Source organism: Dermacentor variabilis, chromosome 11, assembly GCF_050947875.1.
Source record: "Dermacentor variabilis isolate Ectoservices chromosome 11, ASM5094787v1, whole genome shotgun sequence".
Classification (NCBI taxonomy): domain Eukaryota; kingdom Metazoa; phylum Arthropoda; class Arachnida; order Ixodida; family Ixodidae; genus Dermacentor; species Dermacentor variabilis.
Window position 1 is genome coordinate 19127246 of NC_134578.1, and position 23232 is coordinate 19150477.

Here is a 23232-nt window from a genome sequence, read left to right on the forward strand (position 1 = left end):
ATTACATGGGGGGGGGGGGGACAACAGTAAGTACAAAGCTACTACGATGTGTACAGAAGTCGTTGACCATTAACAGCATGTCGAAAAGAAAAACAAAGTATAAAGACACATAGCATATTGCGAGGGAGAGTTAAATTCCCGAGACTGTTTGAAGCAAGATTTTGATTTGTAGCCTGGATTTTTTACAAAAATTGCCGGAAATCGATAAGGTTGAAAAAAAAATACAGAACGAACTTTACAAATCCTGACTCTCTACGAAGAACAGATATCGCAGTTCTGTAAACTGCACCCTCTGTAACATCAAACGCGGATAAATTTGATGTACTAAATTATACGCAGCATGAATTTCTATTTTTAAAACTGGTCTGCAAACGTCCTACTCACATATTAGTGGTGTACTAGACAGCCATGTAGGCTTTAGATGTATTTTATCCGCTTTAGATGCACTACTGGACGCAATTTACAGAATCGTGCTATCATTTTTCATTGCCAAATTCTTAAGTTGTAAATGTTATAGTTTCGTTTTCTGAAAATGTGCGATTTGGGCAATTCTTATATTTAATAAATGACGGCCTAAAAAAATATCCGCTTCCAAATGTCGCTAGATTTTCACTCTTTTGTATGCAAGAAACCTCTTGAAATTCGGTGCAGTGGTACCCGAAAAGAAAAAGAACGATTCCTCCTTTCCCAGGAGCCTCCGAGCTAAAGCTTGCACTAACAAGTCGAATCTTGGGGGCTCCCATCTAAATACATTGGAAGGGCAAATCGTACTTCTCGGCACCACTGCCCCAAATTTGACAAGGTTTTATCGCATTTAAAAGAAAAAGGCTAAATTCTGGTGGCTGTTGGAAGCAAACCTTTGATTTACGCCGGCAATCTTCAGGAAAATTTTCAGGAAACAAATCATATTTACAACTCTGTAGCTCAGCAATGACAAACGATATTCTGTAAACTGCATCTGACAGTAAATCTAAAGCAGACAAAACTGATGTATTATGCGTGGCCGTTAAAGAGGCACTCAACCACCCCCCGAGCTTGATGAAATAGCATTGTCCGCGAGTGGCATACGCTGCCGTGAACATCTCAGCCAAGTTTTGCTGTCGTACGCGGTGCGTGGAGCTCGCAAGCGGATCGCGAAGTCACCCCCCTTTCTCTCAAACGCTCTCTTTTCAACAGAAAAGGCCCTGTCCTTACTCTCTTCTGGACGCACTATTTCGTCATCAGACGCCCTATTTCGTCATTCCCTTAGACGACTGCTATTGGTCGATAGCACTGACATCAAGCATGGTGTTGCACACGCAAACATGAACGCATCTTGCTCGATGACCGCAGAAACTCGATGTCGAAACGCTGGACGTCTTTGGTCAAAGCGCGCTATCGCGGTTGCGAGTGATTGTCTCTGCAAATTATATCGAGGACAGTAACAAAGGTGTTGAAAAAACATAGATTCCCACAGTGCCTGGGATCTGCATCACTTCTTTTGTATTTAATTTATTAAACAATGTCATATTTGGAAGTCGCTGCCAACTCTGAACCAGCTGTAACTTTCTTACAAACTTAAGTAAATGCCTTTATTGCCGGTGGAAATATAGGCCAATGAATCACACTGCAATGCATCTTCCATATTTCTGAAAGTCTAGATTACCAAAGCATTTTACTATACGCAATTTTTTTGTTTAAATGCAAATTTAAATCCAACACCATTTCTGCGAATTGATAAACTTGCGTAGACTTGGTGAGCGACAAATTGGGGGCAGGTATTTGATATGACCACTAACGACACTCAGGAATGCCACCTGCTAACACAGATATCATGCAATATGTTATTAGAAACATCACGCAACAAGGTTGGCTAGAAACACTTCTTTAATGTCTTCCCATACAAAGACTCTTTTTGCATGCGATCTGACAAGACCACAGCATTTAGAAACACTGGACAAAGAATAAAGAGGGCTCCTTCAAAACTGGGAGGGACGAGACATCCTTGATTTAAACCACAGATGACCCCTTCCACGATTTCTCTGAGCTCCGTTAGACCAGATTTGTCTCGGATAAGTATGGAGGGAAAAAAAAAAAATCGGGACAAATTCATTAGTAATCCCCTTTCCTAAGCCCTTCATATAAAGTAGTCGCTTCTTTCACATCACACTGCACGGCCGCTTGCGTTTGCTGGTAGAATATGGCCATGCCTGCATTGACCAAGCGTTGGGAAAGGAACCTTACTGACACAGCAAGTGAACTGGCGACCAGTAATTCAATGACACATTTTTTTGATGAGACTGACTTTTCACTACCAAAGGCAATTGTATCCAAGAAAAAGAAGAGGCTCCTTCATTTGATTTTGAGCAGCACGTATTTAAACACTCTCGCAACATGTGGAAAAAAATAACATCTAAAAGAAGAGAATAGGAGAGCATTTAGACAGTACACCTCCACACTGTGCCCATGCGGTACACATGAACAGTCTTGACAGCAATGCATTGGGGAACAGTATGCGATTTTTCTAAGTGTTGCACAAACTCTTGGCCAAACTTTTTTCATATGTTCCTTTCAGACCATGCAAGTCTTTCAACACATTCAAGTGATACTTTGGGCGCACAAAGCAGACAGCTCTTCATTCAAAATTTACAAGGCTTCCTTCAGGTGTGCACGTCGAACTTCCAAAAATACGACTTCTGTACGCAATCGGGACAGACTTCTTTCTGAACACATCTGCCCTTACCGATAAAATTCGATAGACATTCTCTCAATTTTTTACTTCCTGTGTTGCTCCTACAAAGAATGCCGGACTCTACAGTTAACTGCGCATTCTTTACATATAAGCAACACAAATTTTTTTGAGAATGCAAACGGATTTTTCAAGAGATGCTACGCTCTAAAAGTGGAAATTAATTCAGAACATGCAGCGGAAGTACGAGAAATAAGGCAAAACTCAGCTACAATGATTCACTGCAGACAATCTTGGCTGCTAATGGCAGAAGTCTGTAGACTACAGCAAATGAATGACTAAGGCCCCCGCTGAAAAAGTTTGATATGAGTCTCATAATTCAGTAAGTTTTCCGCATTACTCATACAAAAAGTATGTGAAAGTCATATGTAGTCCGCATCACTTCCGATTGGAATGGGGAAAACATAATTACAATCCATACGTAACTTTTCCAGTAGGGATAGAATACAAATATATATATATATAAAAAAGAATCTGCTACACCGATACTGCGAAAATATTTAAGGTCAGCAATAAAGTTAGAAGATACAGCCAGCACTGAAACTTGCAGTGCTTCTCCTAATGTGTGTACAATCGAAAATGCCAACTCGAAGAGCCAAGTACCACAACGTTCAAAGCAGCAATGTGAAAAAGAAAAAAAAAACTGCACACACATACACACAAAATGCAGCTTTAGGAAGAAATTATATTTTTTCACCAAAACTGAATATACTCCAATTCCAATACTATAGACATGATATCAACAAGGCAGTAATGGGTTGCTGTTTCAAACGCGGCCCTAGCAGCACAGAAGCAAGGCCAACAAATGTCCCATGTAAAGGCGTGTTGGCACCAATGCTGGACATCACCAGTCCAATGTCATGCCAAATACTGTCCAACACTGCAACATTTCTGGCCCAGTTTCCAAAGCTACTTGGGCGCCCCCTATAATTTGCATAACGCCGTGCCACATTAAAAGACGGTACACACACTTTTAAACACTTCCATCCATCAACTCCACTCTGCAAACAGGCATCGCCGAGCGCCGACAGAGCTAAAATGTTCTACACAGACAAAAAGGTGGTGGTAAAATCTGCAATGAGCGTTTGCCCGGCTCAGCATGTGAATGCCTCGAAGACTAAAAATGCCTTACGAAGAAACAATTCATAGCACAATATATAACAAGAGTCGCCAAACTAAGTTCAAATAGGGGATGCTGAAGAAACAGCCAAAATTCAAGCAAATATCAGAAGAAAAAATTAACAGTGACACAAACATCAATACACTACAGCAAACTCAGAAAAATGAGAAAAAATACAAGGATGTTTCCCTGACATTCCAGCATAGTACTGAGTAAATTCTAGGCTACAAAATAGTGCCTCAACACTCCTGAAGTGCTGCCAATGGAAAAATGTGCAGTTCTTCTATATTTTCGTTCCAATGGGGGAGGGTACAACACGACATATAGGTCCCAAAGCCCACCTGTAACATCAATATAAAAAATTTACCCCTACCTCTACACCACCGCATCCAAGAGAACAAAAACTTCTCGAGGCAGCAAAGTGAACAGATAAATTTAACGAGAGCAGATAAAGCAAAAGATGTATAGCCAAAGGCCTTAACAGGGGGCTTTAATGTTGTAGCATGGTTACGAAGAAATTAATACAGAAATTAACACACCTCCGTTCATGCAGCAAAGCACACAAAATCTAAACACGCAACAGCGCCATACTCTCGACGACTAAGCATCGAAATTGAAGCAAGAGAAGCACACAGATAGACACTGATTGGTGCATGAGACCGGCACCAGAAACTATTTGGAAGTCAAGATCATTCACCGCTCGTTCTTGCTGCAAAATTTTTCCCCAGGACAACAACGGCATGGCACACAGCACATTGGATGGGTGCGCTAACACTCGGCAAGGTCTCACACCTCGATGCAACCAAGAACGCAGCTTATATGAAAGAGTGTCACACGATTGCTTAAGGGCACACAATATTAAAAATGCTACTCATACTGCTAAGTAAACCCAAACTGCAGTAGGGCGCTGCCAATTTCAAAGTTGTTGTCGCACGTTATCACAGGAATAAAAAAAGAAACAAACTGACTCACGCAACAGCTTTCTAGATTGATGTTTTTCTTTCACTTTGATTCTGTTTCCCAAAAATAATGTTGTTACAGAATGGCAACCCAATATTGTGTGGCCCTGCCTATAATTACACGGGGACCAAGGCAGTTAAACATGGGCTTGCCAAAAAATCATCATCAGTGTAGTTGCCTTGTATGTTCCTTATTTCTCATTTTAAATTTGTTGCCCATACACAACCTTGTTAATAACTGGCCAGAAGTTGGCAAGCCAATACTGTGCGGCTTTTCCATTTGATTACCATACTGGAACAGAGGCATTTAAATGGGGGCTCACCACAAGTCATTTATTCAGGAGAGAGAGAAAACTCGTAACCACATTGGCAAAACAATAAAGGTTAGTGAAAGCAGAGAAAAAAAAAGCCAGCTGTATTGCATTGAGTATTACCCCCAAAGGGCATTGCTTTCATGAGAAGGTATTGGGGTGGCATCGCAGTTGTGGAGGCAAAGAGCTTACGGGGTGGAACCTCACGTTTTGATGAGGGGCGGGAATTGAAAGAAACATCGCGCTTGATCAAAACAAGCAGCACAACTTTTCAAACTTTTTTTATCGTTCGTTGCTTGGATACGCATGCACAGACACATAGAAAGACTTGGAATTGTTCTGCGACTCCTACAGACCACCACAGAAAAAGAAAGATTAACGAAGTCAACGTTTAAGATCTGAAAGAAAAAAAATTCAAAGCTGACCAAAGAAAGAAGCGTAAAATCATGACATAAAAAAAATCACATAGTTCAGGCACCCACAAGTCAGTACCAATTTTGCAGCTGAAATGAGAAAAAAAAAAAAAGAAGAAACAGAACGGACTGCCTCGGCTCTCTCAAACTGTAACACTTCGAAGTTTCAAACGAGCATGCAGAATAGTTGTACCTTTGAAACAGGTGGAAGGGGGAAAAATCTTTGATAAGACAGAATCCGAGCCGAGACAAGGCCTCAGACAAACAAGAATGGAGCCGTGGAGAAGAAAAATGCGCACATCACTTACACCATTGCTTTAAACGCCACAAGACAGCAATCACACTGTTCTTTTTTTCTTCACGATTCTAACTTCAATTCCAAAAAGACTTCAAAAGTTTCGCTGAAACTTGCGCCCCGTGAAACTCATCAAAACAAAACGCAAACAAAAATAAAAGACACATCCACACATGCACACACAATCATACATGCTCAACTCAACAAGAGAATACATAAGATTTGCCACTTCCTTTTTGCTTTTCATTTCCATAAACTGACAGAGGAAAGAAAAAAGGGCAAAAAAACTTGCCAGGGATGCGCTCAAACGCAAAACCTAGAAATGGCGGCATGCAGAAGGAAATAATATGAAGTCTTGTTGCACCCACTGTCTGTTTTTTTGCACCAAAAGAGAATGATGCTGGCACCAGAGCCAATAGGGAACACAAAAAGCAGAGAAAAAAAGTGTCTCGACTTCCTTCACTAAGCCTAAATCTTTAGGCCTGGACTTCGGCCTCCACCGGAGCCATAGCACCGAGCGTGTTGTCAGCAACTTCAGTTTCGTCAGGCTTGGCCACGTCCTCGGCTTCGTCTTGAGAATTTCCATTCCCTCCTTCTTCAGACTCCACGGCCTCCTCGGACTCTTCAATGAGTGTTTCAGCTGCCGTTGGGTTCGCTTCCGTTCCACGGCTGGCAAACCCATTGGTGCCATCTGGACCGCGGGGTTGACGAACGATGATGATGCGCGGACCGGAGTCCTCAGTAGAGAGGGTCCGTAGCCGGCTCACGAGACGCTCCGGACGTTGTGTTGGCTGCGATTCACTGTAAAGATCAAGCACAACATATCAAAAGATGTATTTTTGGCCACGTGCTTTAAACCCATCTGTCTGCTCAAGGCTATGCAAAGCGCTTTGAAAGGCTTTCTTGAAGATGTTAACACTAGTGATGTCATAGGCTTTCAAAAAGAATTACATCCTCTTCTAACAAAGGTTTCATACAGTAAAACCTTGTTACCATGAATACAAACTTTTTTTCACAAGTCTCTTGATGACTGCTTCTAGGTATAACAAAAATATTTTAGTAATACAAACTTCACAATACCAAACTTTTCTGAATAACGGTTGTTATTCAGTTCGTGTCACGTTAATGCCTCAGTACTACAAATTATATTCTGAAATACGTTTCCTGTATCCTTCATGGCAGACGGCACAGTAGGCTAGCAGACAACAAGGCACAGAAAGCAGACAACGCAGCACATGAGTTCAGAAAACCTGAGACGGCGCCAGAAGAGAAAGGCATGCAAGGGGCTTTTTTTTTTATATTGTGGAGGTGACAATGGATCAGGTTTTGTGAGCACATGCTCCACCCAGGTAAGTGCTGCCTAGCAACGGAGGTGCATGTTTACCTTCTTTTGCCCTCCTTTTCCCACGTTCTCTTTCGTGCATCTTCCTGCAGCTGTACTAGCGTATTTACTCGCACAATGATCACACTTTTTTGTCACTGAAATTGATGCAAATTCAGGGGTGCCATCATTATGCGGGTTAAATTTCCATAAAAAAGAAACATTTTATTTTTGCCTCCTGCATTTGCTGCGGGATGACAAGCAGGCGGCTGCCGCTGTCAGTGCGAGACACCAAAACAAAAATGGCAGCCGGCGGAGCAGGCCAAACACGCCGAACGCGATTATTTTTCTTCTTGTGAGTACATTACGTGCATTGAAAGTTTCTTCCATATCAGTAATGAATAATATTGTTAATATCGGCAAGTTTGCGACAACAACGTAGCCATGTCCACCTTGAGGGCACAGAAACAGAGATGGGCACGCTTAGCTGCCAGTGACATAGAAACACATGGCAGGCATGCTGCAGAAACTGCGGCATTTGTCTTCATTGCTATGGCATGTTTCCGCTAAGGGTGGGCGAATATCTTAGCTGCATTACAAGCACCGACGTACGAATTGGGTACACTTCAAACACATCAGTGTAAATGTGGCCACTATCGTTGCCGCTAGCGATTTGTTGCGTGCCCACGAGTGCAGGCGAGAAGAATCCAAAGCCGCCTTTTATGTTGTTGACCAAAACCATTATGATGCCTACAAATAAAGCCGAGGCAAGTTTCATTGTAGCTTTTTTTTTCATGGAAGTGCGGAAAGTGATGAAAGGAATGAAATGGGGCATCTGCTTAAGAATGTTGAGTGCCTGCAGATTGCTTGGCACGTCTTAAGAGTCACTAGCGTAGCATTCGACAGGTGGTAAGCGTGATCATCATTAACCAGACTTAGCACATGACATATCGCTGCGACAAGTTCAGGGTGCGATCATTAGATGGGAAAGAAAAAAAATCTAATTTTGACGACAAAATTCAGGGGTGCGATAATTACACGAGTGCAATCATTATGCGAGTAAATACGGTAACTACATGCATGCCGAAATGTAACCTAACCTCTGTGCTCGTGTCGATGCTACTTTCCAGATGGTGTAGTTTACACATGCTTGCGCTTTTGAATAGCTCAAGTGTCTGCCTCAAGCGAGACGGCTGTGGTGTCCACAAGAAATGTGAAGAAAACAAAAAGAAACATTGGGCTTTGGAGGCCTCATGCCAACGATTTTCCCAGCATCAGTGTCTGTTTTGCACGCTACTCTTACTATACAGCGCTTCGATGGTGCGAGCAGCGGAATTATGGAATATAGCAGCAGCACGGGCCGAAAGCCAACAGTAACCTTTTCATGGATAGCTTATACGATGACAACTGATGAACCCATCGGTGGAATGGTTAATTTTTGGGCTTTACTCTATAATGAGATTTCAGAATAAGTTAACGAACAATTTGCTGCCATCCTTTGAAGTTCGCTATATGAAGATTTCACTGCATGGTGAACTTCCATTCATTCAGTCCTGATGGGAGCGATGAAACTGTTTGAACAAGTGGCAGAAAAAAAAGAACGTCGAAACAAGCTGGTCACTCCATAATACAACGACGTTATGCGGTGAAGCATACCAAGTAGGTAAAAATGTCACTGTTACGGAACAAAGAACCTGTGTCGTCTCCAGTCACAGTTAGAGCAGCAAGATTACTGGCACATCCAAAGTTACAACCACTTTTATGCTGGGATTAAACGTACCCTCGACTTTCAGTTTTTCATCTTACTGCCTTCCTTCTCACTATCTGTCTAAAAATATAGATGGTTTTTCTACACTTCTTGGGTGAATAGTGCATGTGCGTGCGTATAATTGAGTAACATGTACTAAGCCCCATTAACGGTCTCACATATAACACATACATGGTGGGTGAAACAGGGGCTCAAATCAAAAAAGCAATGTCAGAAAGAGCTCTGAAAGGCTGCCAGTATGCTTATTACATGTCTAGGTGCTCCGTACTGTGACTGGAGATGATTCATGCGCGCCTGTGTAATTAAGGAACGCATACTTTGTTCCGTGACAGTGGCCCCTTTCCATTCTAGGTATGTTTCACGGCATAATACGGCTGTATTGCGGCGAAATTGGCCAGTTAAGTTCAATTTAACCGATGAAGGCCAATGTTGAGATTGGAATAATGGAGGTCCGGACTAATAAAATTGTATGAGCGCCAGCCAGGACCTTTTCATCGCGATCAAATTAACTGGAGTCAATTAACAGACGTCTACTGTATCTGACAGGTCGTGTGTTCTGCCCCACGGTGTCTAGTTTGTGTTGTGCAGTTGATCTTGGGTATATAAAACTAGGATATATCTCTCAATCGAACAGCTGTAAAATCCCCCTTGGAAATCCCATGCAAAAGATAATTCTTGGGTATATCAAACTAGGATATATCTCTCAATCGAACGGCTGTAAAATCCCCCTTGGAAATCCCATGCAAAAGATAATTGACTTGCCATCCCTGCCCTGCAAAAGTGGATGTCCAGCAAAGCTGTTGCGAAACCACCACTATAACTGCAGAAGGGAGGGTGTGCAATGCTTAATTTATGGTTCAGATTCTTCTTTTGAGCTTGTTCTTTATTGTAGCATATGCTTTTCTGTGTGTTGTATGAGTGATTTCAATAAATATATGCGCTGCTTGCTTCACTTTGCTGTGCACTTGTAGCCTCTGCCTTACGGGGGTATGAGCCATTGCATTTTTTAATGAAATAGCGTTTAAGGCCCATTGTGGCAGAAAATCCGGTGCTGGTGTCGGCGTCAGCGGAGTTATCAGTGAACGAAAATTGCTGTATATATTTAGTACATGTTATGCCACACCTAGCTTTATGGCATGCGGTATATGCGGGTTATATTGCCACACCATTATATCACTAAGGTTACTACTCATACCAGAGTCCTTCTATGTTTTCTGGACACGAAACTCCACCATCAGGCTATGGGAGAGGCTTATACGGTGCTCAAAGCTGCCACGACGCAGCACCACTGTGCCTCAGAGGGCATCGTTCGCACGCCGTAACGCACAACGGCCTCTGGCACAGCACCGAAATGAATGCACAGGGCGCTTGGACGCCGTTGTTCAGATCTGAGGCTTGTTTTTCTGCTGGCCGCCCGATGGGGACGACACACCACCATCATTGCATGACGAAAAGTAAAAACAATACGTATTAACTGATATGTACGCAATAAGCTAGTACGGTTAATGCAGATACAAAACGCATTACGTTCAATGGGCACTGAGTCGGGGATCTGACTTTACTGCTTTTAAAAGGAAACTACTGGTTAAGTGGGTATGGCTTAATGAGGTTTTACTTTATGTGGAGGCAGTTTCAGTAGCCAAGGTTGGAAAATCATAAATGCACTGAAATTTGGTTGTTATAACTAACAGATCCTTATATCCGGCATCATTATAAGTGGATTCGACTGTAGTGTGCATAATTATGCTTCTACTCACGCTATTAAGCAGTATACACTGTACTAGAGCTGTGCTGTAATCAGTGCTGGCATAGTAATTTGGAGTTCCCTTTAATAAGATCAGACCATACTATATAGCTTGATCTTTATTTAACTAAGTTACTTGTTACATTCTTGTTATGCAATGCGAGGAGACTCCAGAGCATGTGCAGCTCCATGTTTTCTTACGAAAATTTGAAAATTTTTTATATTCAGTAGTTGATTTGATATTCTGAAATCTTTTTCTTGATTAAATTTGATTGGAAATCTACTATACAGTGTTTGCATACCACTAGTGAACACCAATTCGAGATCCTGAACTGAGGCAACAGAGCTGCTTGCGCGAAAGAGCCTGCACAAAGATAGTGTAGTGAGAGCAACATACCCAACTTTGATGACACTGCAGGCGGCGTACTTCTTGGTGCGCTGGTTGTAGACAACCACAAACTCGACACGGTCGCCCACCTGGAGGTGGTTGCCAGACTTGACCTCGGATGTGTGGAAGAACAGCTTGCGCCCCTCCTCGGCCTCGTGAGAGAGGAAGCCGAACTGGCCCTTGATTGCTTCCACCGTAGCCTGCAAACAGATTTGTAGCAAAGTGATCCTCCATGCAAAAGGCAAGAAAAATGACATTTCAAAGGGTCATATGACGCACAAGAGATTTCAGACAAGTGGCCTCATGAATCATTGCGAACATTAAGTGTATGTTTAAGTGAAACTCTCTATGATTACACATTACAAGACACCATGATGCAAGAGGCTTCACAAACCAGTGCAAACACTAAGCATAAGTAACTGTCTCAAATAAAATTTTATGCGACTACAGATCTCGGAGGCACACATGATACACAAGAGGCTTCAGATAAGTGGCTCCGTAAAGCACTGTAAACAGAGTATATCTTTCTATCGCAAGTGAAAAACAAAAGGAGAAGCTGGCACATTCAGAATGCCTTTGTTGAAAGTGGCACGCAGCGTTCACTCAACTAATGAGACAGAAACACAATGCCTACCTGAACCCGAGCTCGCACAGCCACAACGTTGACGGCACGTTCCACACCCGATCCAGTGGTTGCCACCTGGAACTGCACCACATCGTTCTTCTGGAGCAGCTCGTGTTTGTCCGTCAGGCTGGTGATGCCAAACGGGTAGGTGGGAGTGGGCTCGGCGCTCTCCCCTGTACACAAGGAGCAAATTACGGCCTTGACCTTCTCGTCCTTCATTTTCAAATGAAACAAGTTTGTCAACGCAATCTTCATTAAGGTGACCATCTGCCAGTGGGCACGTATCTTGTTGTCACATTGGCGGCAGCAAGATCGTGTCTCATGATTTTATAAACAAGTATGGTAACATCTTTTAAGCAATAAATTACATAATTAATTTGGTGCACAAAGTTGTCAAAGCATTACACAAGTAAACACACAGCAGGGAAGCATCATACAATAATCGTGCCCTCAAGCATTCGCTCCGTTTCTCCCAGAATAAATTTCGTAACTTATAAATTGTTTTCTTAGTGCTTTTGCTAGGGTGTACGAATATTTGAAAATTATCGAATGTTATACTTTTAATATTCGTATTTGATTCGAAAACTAGGTATTCAAAAACTTTAAAATATACGATTGGATGCAAATATTTGAAACAAATCGAATACATTGCTAGCTGTGTGGGAGCAAGCATGGTTCGTGACGTTTGTTTTTATCTGATCTAAGAAAGTGTGTCTGATTATGTGCTGAATATCGCGGTAATTTCATGCTGCTGGCAAAATTTTGCCTGCAAAACCCACTTAGCCACTGGACGTTTCAGCTTTGCAGAAAAACCAGCCTCTCGGTAGCAAGGGGCACAGGTTTGCGAACAGCGAGGGTGCACTCTTTTGCAGGTTCCACCACCAATCCTGAGCTTATTGCTTGGCAGAAAATGCGACGGAGTGACGACTGGTACAGGGTCAAATGCCTCTGAGCTTACGGGAAATCGATGCGGTATAATAAGGCACCCACTGGCGAGAACAAACAACCGGAGGAAATTATGCAATTTTCCAAAGCTAACACGAACTAAATACACAATATTTTAGTACAACGGCTTGCTAGTTTAATTTCTTTACCAATGTCAATGTAATTGCAATGTTCCAGCATGCTAAAGTAAACTAACTTGCTAATCAAAGCATGTGCATATCGTTATTTGATCCAATTAGAGTGTCCCCCAAATTGACATTTGAAATGCCCTTGGTTTCCCAGGTTTTCCCCCAAGTGCCTTTGCAATATTCCCTTACTGACACAGAGCTTTGTTTAATGTAAATCGAAGAAACGCTATTTTCTCTCATTTGGAAAAAACAGATTTATTCCCAATACACTGAAGTTGTGATGAATAAAAACGCAAACGGAAGTAGCGTACCTTCCCGCCAAGATTCTCACTGTGCCAATATGAGTCGCGTGGGGCAATAGATATCACTCGTCGCTATCAGATAACTCCTTATCGCTATCAACAGACCAAAGCATTTCATCCTCGTTGCCATCCATGGCATTCGAAATCCCGCACTTCTTAAAGGCCTTGTTGACCGTGGCAGACGGGATAGTGCACCATGCATCTTTCACCCATCCAGCAAAGTCCTGCAGCGAGGCACGCTTCATTTCATTGGCGGGTGTGAATTCATGGCAGCCACTGACAAGCCATTCGGTGTAGAGCACCCGAATTCTTTCACTGGCTTGTTCAAACAAGCATCAAGCGGCTGGAGCTGCGATGTCATACTGCCGAGTACCACGACAAGGTCGGTGTTGCATGCAGCTAGCTTGTCTTTGATGCGCTGGTCAAGGTGGCTCCTGAACACGTCGCGCACAAGTATCCCACGTAGACCCACACTGCCGCTGGGTCTCTTCCGCCAAATGTTATCAATCTAGTCAGCGACTAAGTCCGTGGTCATCCAAACTTTTTCATTTGCACGCACAATGATGCCACTTGGAAACAGAATTCCTTTTGGGAGCGTCTTCTGTCCGAAGACAAGATACGGGGGCAGATTGTGCCCAGCCGCAGTGCAACAAATCATTGCGAAAGACAAAACGTGCACTTGCTTGCCCCCTTCTTTTTAACGGTTGTGCTGGCAGGCACGTCAAAGTAGAGTGGCATCTGATCGGCATTTCCAATCTGTTTGAAGTGGTAGCCGTTCCTGTGGCGCAACTTCAATACGTACCGGTGAAAACTGTGCAATTTCTCTTCATCTTCTTCGGGCAATTTTCAGCACATCCCTGTCCGCTATCGAAGAGAAAAGCCTTTTCTTTTCATAAAATTTGATAGCCAGTACCTGCTCGCTTTCAAGTCACTCCACATTAGCCCTTTCTGTAGGGCTAACTGCATTGCACGTACTTTGAGCAGATCAGTCGTCACACGCTGCTGTGCCGCTCGCTGCTCTTGCACGTATTCCGCGAGCAGCTCTTCCATTTCAGCGAAGCGGCCCTGCTTCGGTCCACTGAAACTCTTCCTTGTTGCTTTGTTGCCGAAAATATTCTTCTGTTTCTGCCAGTCCCACATGCAAGTTTCGGGAACTCCGAACGCCCGTGATGTGGCCCGATTTCCGTCCATCTCCGCGCACATAACTTTCCTTTTAAATGCGGCATCATGGTAGACTCGGCATGTCTTCGCAGTCGGCACTTCCATGCTGACTGAATAAATGCAGAAAACGGGAAGACAGACGGTAGACTAGGTTACACCAGCGCCTGGTTACACATACAACATGGAGGTATGCACATGGAGGAAGCTATGGCAGCTAGGCTAGAAGCGCGTATGAGGCGGCCATTTTTCGAATGCCGATGGCGATATGGTAACGCGGATTTAGAGCCATACTCAATTCTAACGTGCGTGCAATTTTTAGACCCGTTTTATTGAAAAAATGCTACGCGTTAGATTCGAGTAAATAAGATATTAGACATAGAGTGGCTAAAAAAAATGTCTAATAATGCGCCGCCTCAAACTACGCTTGGAGGCGATCAGACTTGCTTGGATTTGCATAAGAGTGATGTTGTCTCTGTATAAAGTCGACAAGAGCATCACCGCGTTAGCGATCTCCACCAACGGAGTCCGCCATGGTGATCGAAGAAACGAGCTTGACACCTCTTGGCTCTGACGAACGCAGAGGAGGTGGCCCCGATCACACAAATGCAAAGCCACACAAACAAAAAAATGCGTCGTCTCTGAGACCCACCTGTTCAGTGGGCACATCACGTACAAAATAGCAACTGAGACTTTAGATCATGCATTAAGTGATTCCGACGATAGTGCTGACGGAAAAAAGAAAAAAAAAGTGCCGCACCCTGGAGCACTTTTTCAGCCAAGAAAGAGCGGACATGGCCTCCGAGACTGGAGAATGGTGCTATTTTTGATAGCATACGCCTCCCATTCTTTGAGGCTATAGAGTGGGCCAAGCCAGTGAAAAAATCCAACATGGCAACATTTTCGCTAGTTTTTCACTGCATGCGATGCCAACAAAGCCCAAGACAGTGCAGGTGTTCGGTGCACGGGAGCGGGATATGCGTCTTGTACGAGCATCGAACTTCCGATATTCCGCAGCGAGTTCCGACTGCGAAGGCGCTTTTCAGCAGCGGAACTGTGCTTTCGGCTGTCGCCACTCGAAAATCCGACACACTGAGTGTGCCTGGAGCCGCAAGAGCTAAGTAGGAGCTCCGCAGGGGCTTTTTAATAGAAAACACGTGTTCAACTTTAAGGCCTGTTTTCTCGGAATGGCTTTTTTCGCTAGTAGTGGCACTGGGGAAGGCGATATCTCAAGAACTGCTCTTCAGATTTGTATGCCGTTATTTTATTCTGTTCCGGAATGACTTTGCCAGGAGGTAACAGGCTTCTTTTTTTGAAAGCTGGTGCAGTTAACTTACAATAAGCAATTAATTTTTGATGAATGTGGTCATTACTGGCTACATCAAATTCAAAGCTGTCTTAAAAATTTTTGGAGGGGAAATTAAAGAAAAGGGGTTTGTAGCACACTGGGATATCTATCAAGGGATCACCACATTGAATATCAGCTTCCTACGATGTCCTGGGATTTCACCAGGCTCTTCCTCAGGCATACGCATGAACCACCTAGTTAGACATCAGTAACTCTGGAACTAATAAACACATCTTCACGAAACATTGCAGTTCCTCATAGTTCAGTGGTGTGAACGTACCCTAAAAGTTTCATCATAAAAAATAAAAAAGTTCGGTCTCCAAGGTAGCCTCCCCCCTTAAGTCCGAATTTTTGGATTCAAGCAACCCCCGGGCCCGCTTTGACAGCGGTTATCGATTTTGTGAACATCGTCTACAACTTTGCTGAGTGCAACGGTAGTGATATTTATATGCTACATGTTGTGAGCTGGCTGGAGAACTTGGCACTTGGGGTGGCGAACTGCCGCGCCAAGCAATTCCGCCTCCAATAATTACTTCATCTTTCTCAGGCATGGAAAACGAAGGCGATTTCTTTTTGAGGCAAGTTCCTGCTTGTTTTCTTTCTTTTCTTCATTTTGAATCATTCGAAAATACGCTTAAGGGGGGACGCGGCCCTTGAAAACCGAAAAATAGCGAAAAAGTCGATTTTTGAAAAACCATATTTTTGGTTTGTATGTCTCATAAACTACCTGTTCTGTAATTATCAGCACCTAATTCAACCGTAAAGTACCAAAAATAACGCTACTTTTGAGGCCACCGCGGCCCAAAAAACGCGCAAATGCCGAAATGAAGTCAAACTTCGCGGGCGCGCCATTCCCGGCCCATGCGGCCTGCCCGCGCCATCTTGGTGTCGTTTTGACCGTGGATTCTTTGTCTATATTTTGCCGCCTTGCAAAATGGCATCGTCGGCGCGGTTGAGACGCTATTGGCGTTTTCCTGCGATGTGATGCGGAGCGCTGATTGGCCGGAGCAGTGCATTCAAATCTCGCGGGCTAAGGCACGCCTGCCATTGGCTGCTGCGCGGGCAGCGGCTGCTGCTCAAATCTCGCGGGCTAAAGCGCGCCTGCCATTGGCTGCTGCGCGGGCGGCGGCGGCTGCTCCCTTTGTTGCCGCGCTCGCGTCGTTGTTGCCCCTTGCTCTGTCGGCCTCAACATGAGCTTGCGCGCTGCTCATCGCCTTGCGCTATCTTTTAGATTATTTGTTCAGCTTTTCTTTTTTCGCTAGTTCTTCGCTGCACGCGATGCCGGCAAAGCCCAAGACAGTGCAGATGTTCGGTGCACGGGAGCGCGATATGCGTCTTGTACGAGCATCGAACTTCCTATCTCTCGCAGCGAGTGCCGACTGCGTAGACGCTTTTCAGCGGCGGAACTGTGCTTTCGGCTGTCGCCAGTCGAAAATCCGACACACTGAGTGTGCCTGGAGCCGCAAGAGCTAATTAGAAGCTCCGCAGGAGCTTTCTAATAAAGAAACACATGTGTTCAACTTTAAGGCCTGTTTTCTCGGAATGGATTTTTTCGCTAGTAGTGGTGCTGGGGAAGGCGATATCTCAAGAACCGCTCTTCAGATTTGTATGCCGTTTTTTTTATTCTGTTCCTGAATGACTTTGCCAGGGGGTAACAGGCTTCTTTTTTTGAAAGCTGGTGCAGTTAATTTATAATAAGCAATTAATTTTTGATGGATGTGGTCATTACTGGCTACATCAAATTCAAAGTTGTCTTAAAAATTTTTGGAGGGGAAATTAAAGAAAAGGGCTCTTTAGCCCCCTGGGATATCTATCAAGGGATCATCACAGTGAATTTCAGCTTCCTACGATGTCCTGGCATTTCTCCAGGCTCTTCCTCAGGCATATACATGAATCACCTAGTTAGACCTCAATAACTCTGGAACTAATAAACATATCTTCATGAAACTTTGCAGTTCCTCATAGTTCAGTGGTGTGAACGTACCCTGAAAGTTTCATCTGGATATCTTAAAAAATAAGAAAGTTCGGTCTCCAGGGTAGCCTCCCCCCTTAATTCGAAGAATTTTCACGGTCCGGCGGCCTTCAAAATATCGAGGTTCTACTGTATTCGTATTCGATCTGCATTAAAAAATTTTGGTATTCTCACACCCTTAGTTTTTGCACTCCTTAAAATTCAAGAACTAAAAAGCACAACCCTGCATTGTGATGATTCAAACTCCAGTCCACAGAGGGGCAGTAGGAGGTTTTACTTTCAACACCTGCACTGATGTTACAGCAGAGAATATCGTGCCTGTAGAACTAGCCAGGCTTCTAGCTACTATGATTACCTGACACCATGCACTCTGAACTTATTCCTGAACCAGGACCAAAAGTGAAAAACCTCAAATTAAGCAAGCAGTAAGAAGCAACATGCCAGACAGAATGAGCAGGAATGAGGGGCTATGTCTCTCCCGTTATGCACCCACAGGCAGTCTACTAACAAAGATCACACAAAAATTGTAAATGCTGGAGTTTCATGTGTCAAAACTACGCTTTGATTCTGAGGCACGGTGTAGGGAGGGACTCCGGAATAATTTTGACCATCTGGGGTTCTTGGGACTGTGGACCGAATGCACGGTACAGAGGTGATTTTGCATTTCAATCCCACCGAATTGCGGTCGCTGCCGCAGGAGTTCAATCCCGTGCCCTTAGGCTTAGTAGCACATTGCCTTGAATGAATGAATTAATTAATGATGGGGTTTTACGTGCCAGAACCACAATTTCGTTATGAGGCGCACCGTAGTGGGGGACTCCGGATTAATTACGACCACCAGGGGATCTTCAATGGATGGGACGTGGGCGTTCTTGCATTTCGCCCCATCGAAATGTGGCCGCTGAGGACGGGATTTGCACCCGTGACCCTATGCTTAGCAGCGCAACACCATATCCGCTAAGCCACCGCAGCCTTGTGCTTAGCAGCAGAACACCATAGCCCCTAAGCCACCTCGGTAATCCACTATGCCACCACAAAGGGTTCAAGATGACACAAATAACATTGAATAAAATTTTCTTTCTTTTGAACAGAAGATTGCTTGCACACATGTGAAAGTTTACTCTGATACCAGACGATATACAAGACTTACATCACATAACACTGATCCAGCTATATGGTCTCAGTGCTTCAGACCAAGGGGGAAGCAAACTTATTGCTCCGCTAACTGTCTCGTTGTGCCTCACCTGAGATGGTGAGGCGGATGAGTCCCGCGTACTGCTCCTGATCCGGATTGAAGCAACGCACGGGCCGCTCGACGGTGCCGTTGAGAATTTCAGGCTTGACGACCTCCTCAGGATCGGCCAGTGTGCCTGCGGGAAGTTTGCGCACGCACTCGGCACTACGCTTGGTGCCCTTGAGCACCATGCCGTATTCCACTTCCTGGCCGGGCTCCAGGGTCTGCGGGTTGCCCTCGAAAACACTGCAGAGACGTAAAGGCATGCGGGGAGTGGAGGGAGACAAGAAGCTGCCTTTATTAAAAAAAGAAAGAAAGCAAAGAAAAAAATGCACCAGAAATTCAAGGAATCCAGCTACAAAGCAAAGTGTACATCAAGAGGAGACTTCATCTCAGGGCTAACTCCTATTTCCCTATTAGTGCAGGAACGCTTTCATTACACTACAGCTGCACTGATCTGAATGAAATATGGTACATTTATTAAAAGAAACCTCAATTCCATGAAATGCAGGAAGAGGAACTTACATTTAAGACCTGGCAGTTTTCCTGAATATTGCCGAAGATCAACAGGTTCTCAAAACATTGGAACACAACATTTGCACGTTCTCAACTGTGCCAAAGAACGAAAGCTCTGCAAATTGAACCTGTCGAGCCTCTGAAGCAAACAAACACTATGTACACGGGTTTGCAGCTTACGCAATTCTCATGGGTGTTTCGAAAAAGGCCCATTAACAAATCGGTGGTATATTCCAGAGCAGTGCGTACATATTACATTAACTTTATCCGCCTTAGATATTTCAATAGGTGGCACTTAGTGGGGGACGTGGCCCTTGAAAACCAGAAAATTGCGAAAAAGTTAATTTTTGAAAAACAATTATTTTTGGGTTGTGTGTCTCATAAACTACCTGTTCAGTATTTATCAGCACCTAATTCAACTGCAAAGTACCAAAAAAACGCTACTTTTGAGGCCACCACGGCCCACAAAATGTGCGCAAATGCCGAAATGAAGTCAAACTTCGCGCATGCGCCATTTCCAGCCCATGCGGCCTGCCCACGACATCTTAAGTCTCATTCTGACCATGAATTCTTTATCTTTGTTTCACCGCCTTGCTAAATGTCATTGTCTGCACGGTTCAGGCGCTATTAGCGTTTTTCCACGATGCAATGCGCAGCGCTGATTGGCCGGAGCGGGGCATTCAAATTCTGCAGGCTAAAGCGAGCCTGCCATTGGCTGCTGTGCGGGCAGCGGCTGCTCCCTTCGATATGGCATGCCCGCCATGCTCGCATCGTTGTTGCCCCTTGCTCCGTCCACCTCATCAGACGGCTACTTCCGAGCTGCTCATCGCCTCGCGCTATCTTTTAGATTATTTTCTCAGCTTTCTTTTTTTTTAGCGAGTTCTTTGTTGCACGCAATGCCAGCAACAAAGCCCTAGACAGTGCAGATGTTCGGTGCGCGGAAGTGTGATATGCCACTTGTACTATCATCGAACTTGCGATCTTCCACAGCGAGTGCCGACTGCGTAGACGCTTGCAGCAGCGAAACTGCACTGACACATTAAGTGTGCCTGGAGCGGCAAGAGCTAATTACAAGCTCCGCAGGAGCTTTCTAATAAAAACATGTGTTCCACTTTAAGGCCCGTTTTCTCAGAATGGTTTTCTCGCTTGTGTGGTGCTGGGGAAGGCGATATCTTAAGAACCACTTTTCAGATTTGTGTGCCATTTTTTTTTTTTCTGTTCTTGAATGATTTTGCCTGGTTGTAACAAGCTTCTTTTTTTGAAAGCTGGCGCAGTTAATTTATCATGAGCAATTAATTTTTGATGAATGTGGTCATTACTGGCTACATCAGATTGAAAGTTGGGTTAAAATTTTTGGAGAGAAAATTAAAGAAAAGGACTTTGTAGCCCACTGGGATATCTATCAAGGGATCACCACATTGAATTTCAGCTTCCTACGATGTCCTCGGATTTCTCCAGGCTCTTCCTCAGGCATAGGCATGAACTACCTAGTTAGACATCAATAACTCTGGAACTAATAAACATATCTTCATGAAACTTTGCAGTTCCTCATAGTTTGGTCGTGCAAACGTACCCTGAAAGTTTCATCCAGGTATCTTAAAAAATAAAGTACGGTCTCCAGGGTAGCCTCCCTCTTAAGCAATTGTTGGCAGGCACCTCTACATCACGCACATCTGTTACACACTTGCTGCAGCAGCGGGCTACCTGAAGTGGAAGAAGACGTCCTGGTTGTGCTCTTCGTTTTCAATAAAGCCAAAGCTCTCCTTCAGGGCTGCTATGTAGCCACGGTGCGTGTACCGGAAGCCATTTCGCCCACCGCGGGCTTTGCCAGACTCTCCCTGCAAAGCACAAGAAACAACACACGTGCATAAGTGACATGTTACAAAGTTGAATAAACGTTACCACACTTTTCTTTTTTCCGCATGTAAAAGGATGATGACACTTAGCAAATGTGAAAGTTAGGAAACATTCTCCAAGATATTAATTTGACACTAACTAAAGTTAGTCGTGAAAGAGCAAAACTGGCACCATTGAACATTATCATGATGTGATGCGAGAGAGCAAAATTTGCTGAAGATCCAAATAATTCTTCAAGAAACACTCGTCTTAGTGTCAACTTCGAAGTTTTACAATGCTTGTTCTAGGGCAGAAAGAACAATAAGGTTGGTTTTATATGATTCTTCCTAATCATGTAGCGGCCACTTATATTCTGCTCAGCAAAATCGGAGGAACCAATTTTCAATAATTTTCCAGCGTGTTAAGTCTTTTTGAAAACCACGTAAAATTGGACCCAAAGGAAGTAAATACGAACCATATTACGAAATAAGCACATCAAATATGTCCAGTCTTCAGCACCAGAACTTGACGAATGACGAATAAAGATATAAAAAAAAAGCTTTTAGTCTAGGGCCCAGACTCTTTTCTGAACTTTTAAGAAAGGTCCAGTCATAAAAGTACCTGAAGGAAACTATTTTCAATGAAGTGACCAAAAATACAGGGAATAAGGATATTCAACAACAGAAATATATTTTGCAAAATCTTTTCCTGCAATAAGTTTGTTACCTATGAACAATACGAGGCAGAACTCCAGAAGCAAGCTTCACCCAAGGCCACCTATGACTGTGTGGAACTTGTACAGACACTTTTCAGATGTGAAGCAAAAGTGTACATTTCAAATGCCCTCCATACTCAAAACTGAAACTCGGCATGAAAACAATATTTTTTTATAGTGCGTTCCCTGTAGCCAACAATTCTCCAGCAAGGGTTAGTATTGTCAGAGAACCTTACCCTGTTTCTCAAGTTCTTGGATTCATCCCCGTTGACGGCAGATCCGTCACCATTCGACAGCGAGCGCCTTGTGCGAGGACCATCCTGGTCATCACACACGGACCACAGGCGACGAATGCGTGTTGCCAAGAAGCGACTGGGAGATGCAGGATCCTAAATTAAGAGCAAGAAAGTGGCCAATTTCAGTCTAACGTGGATATATCGAAAACGGATATAAGTAATTATTGTCTATATTAAACAGTTGTAACGCTTCCTTGGAAATATTGTGCAAAAGTACAGTACTGTACTACACGTACTGTATTTACTCGAATCTAATGCGAACTTTCTTTCCGATAATACGGGTTCCAATAATACGGGTTCTGATAATATGGATAATTCGTGCGCTTTAGAATCGAGAACAACATTAAATCTGCGTTACCATAGCGCTATTGGCATTTCGATAAGGCCACCTCATACGTGCTTCGAGCTTAGCTGTCGTAGCTTGCTCCATGTGCTGGAATATGTGTGCTTAGGTTAGTTCATTGTCTGTCTGTCTTCCCTGTTTTCTGTGTTTGCTCTGTCATCATGGAAGTGCCAACTGCGAAGACACGCCAAGTTCGTCATGGTGCAGCAATTGGAAGGAAAGTGATCTTGAGTGCACAGACAGAAGGAAATCGGGCCGCATCACAGGCGTTTGGAGTTGCCAAAACTTGCGTGTGGGACTGATGCTAACATGAGGCGAGGCGTTCTACTCTGGCGGCTGCTACGTACAGCACGGCCACGCGGCCCCTATTTGAAACCAATCTGCAATGGGGAGAGAGGCTACGCGTCTAGGCACACCATGCTGCGTTCTCATGGCTCAGCTCGCGTTGAAGTGAGAGGCAGCATGAAGGTCGATTTGCTCGCTCCTGCTGCCGCACTTTCTCACTCCAGCGTTTTGGTAGCAAGTTTTCGCGGTCGTCAAGTGAGACGTGTTCTTGTTTGCTTGCTTGTTAACTTATGTTCACGTTGCAACCATGCTTGCTAACTTAGTAAGCGAATGTTTACAAGTTTATATGGTCGATAAAAGTACTATCCTTACCACGCATAGCTGTTTACTAATTTGCTATCTCAATCAATGCTTCACCTTTTGGCCAAATTTGCAGCTTTTTTTTTTACTAATCGCAAGTTTAGTGCAGTGGGAGTAAATCC

General features: G+C 43.9%; 1 protein-coding gene across 2 annotated transcripts in view; it reads right to left on the reverse strand.

The window, feature by feature from the left end:
* Nucleotides 1-1848: 1848 nt before the first annotated feature.
* The window catches only part of LOC142564377 (RNA-binding protein Unr-like), a 47974-nt gene continuing 26590 nt past the window's right edge, over nt 1849-23232 (reverse strand). For both annotated transcript variants that reach the window (XM_075675364.1, XM_075675363.1), the window contains 6 exons: nt 22063-22215; nt 20980-21113; nt 18770-19005; nt 11682-11845; nt 11057-11247; nt 1849-6627 (listed from right to left, as the gene is read on the reverse strand). In XM_075675364.1, the coding sequence (XP_075531479.1) occupies nt 6303-6627; nt 11057-11247; nt 11682-11845; nt 18770-19005; nt 20980-21113; nt 22063-22215 (1203 nt within the window). In that variant the 3' untranslated portion in view covers nt 1849-6302. The remainder of the gene's footprint in view (nt 6628-11056; nt 11248-11681; nt 11846-18769; nt 19006-20979; nt 21114-22062; nt 22216-23232) is intronic.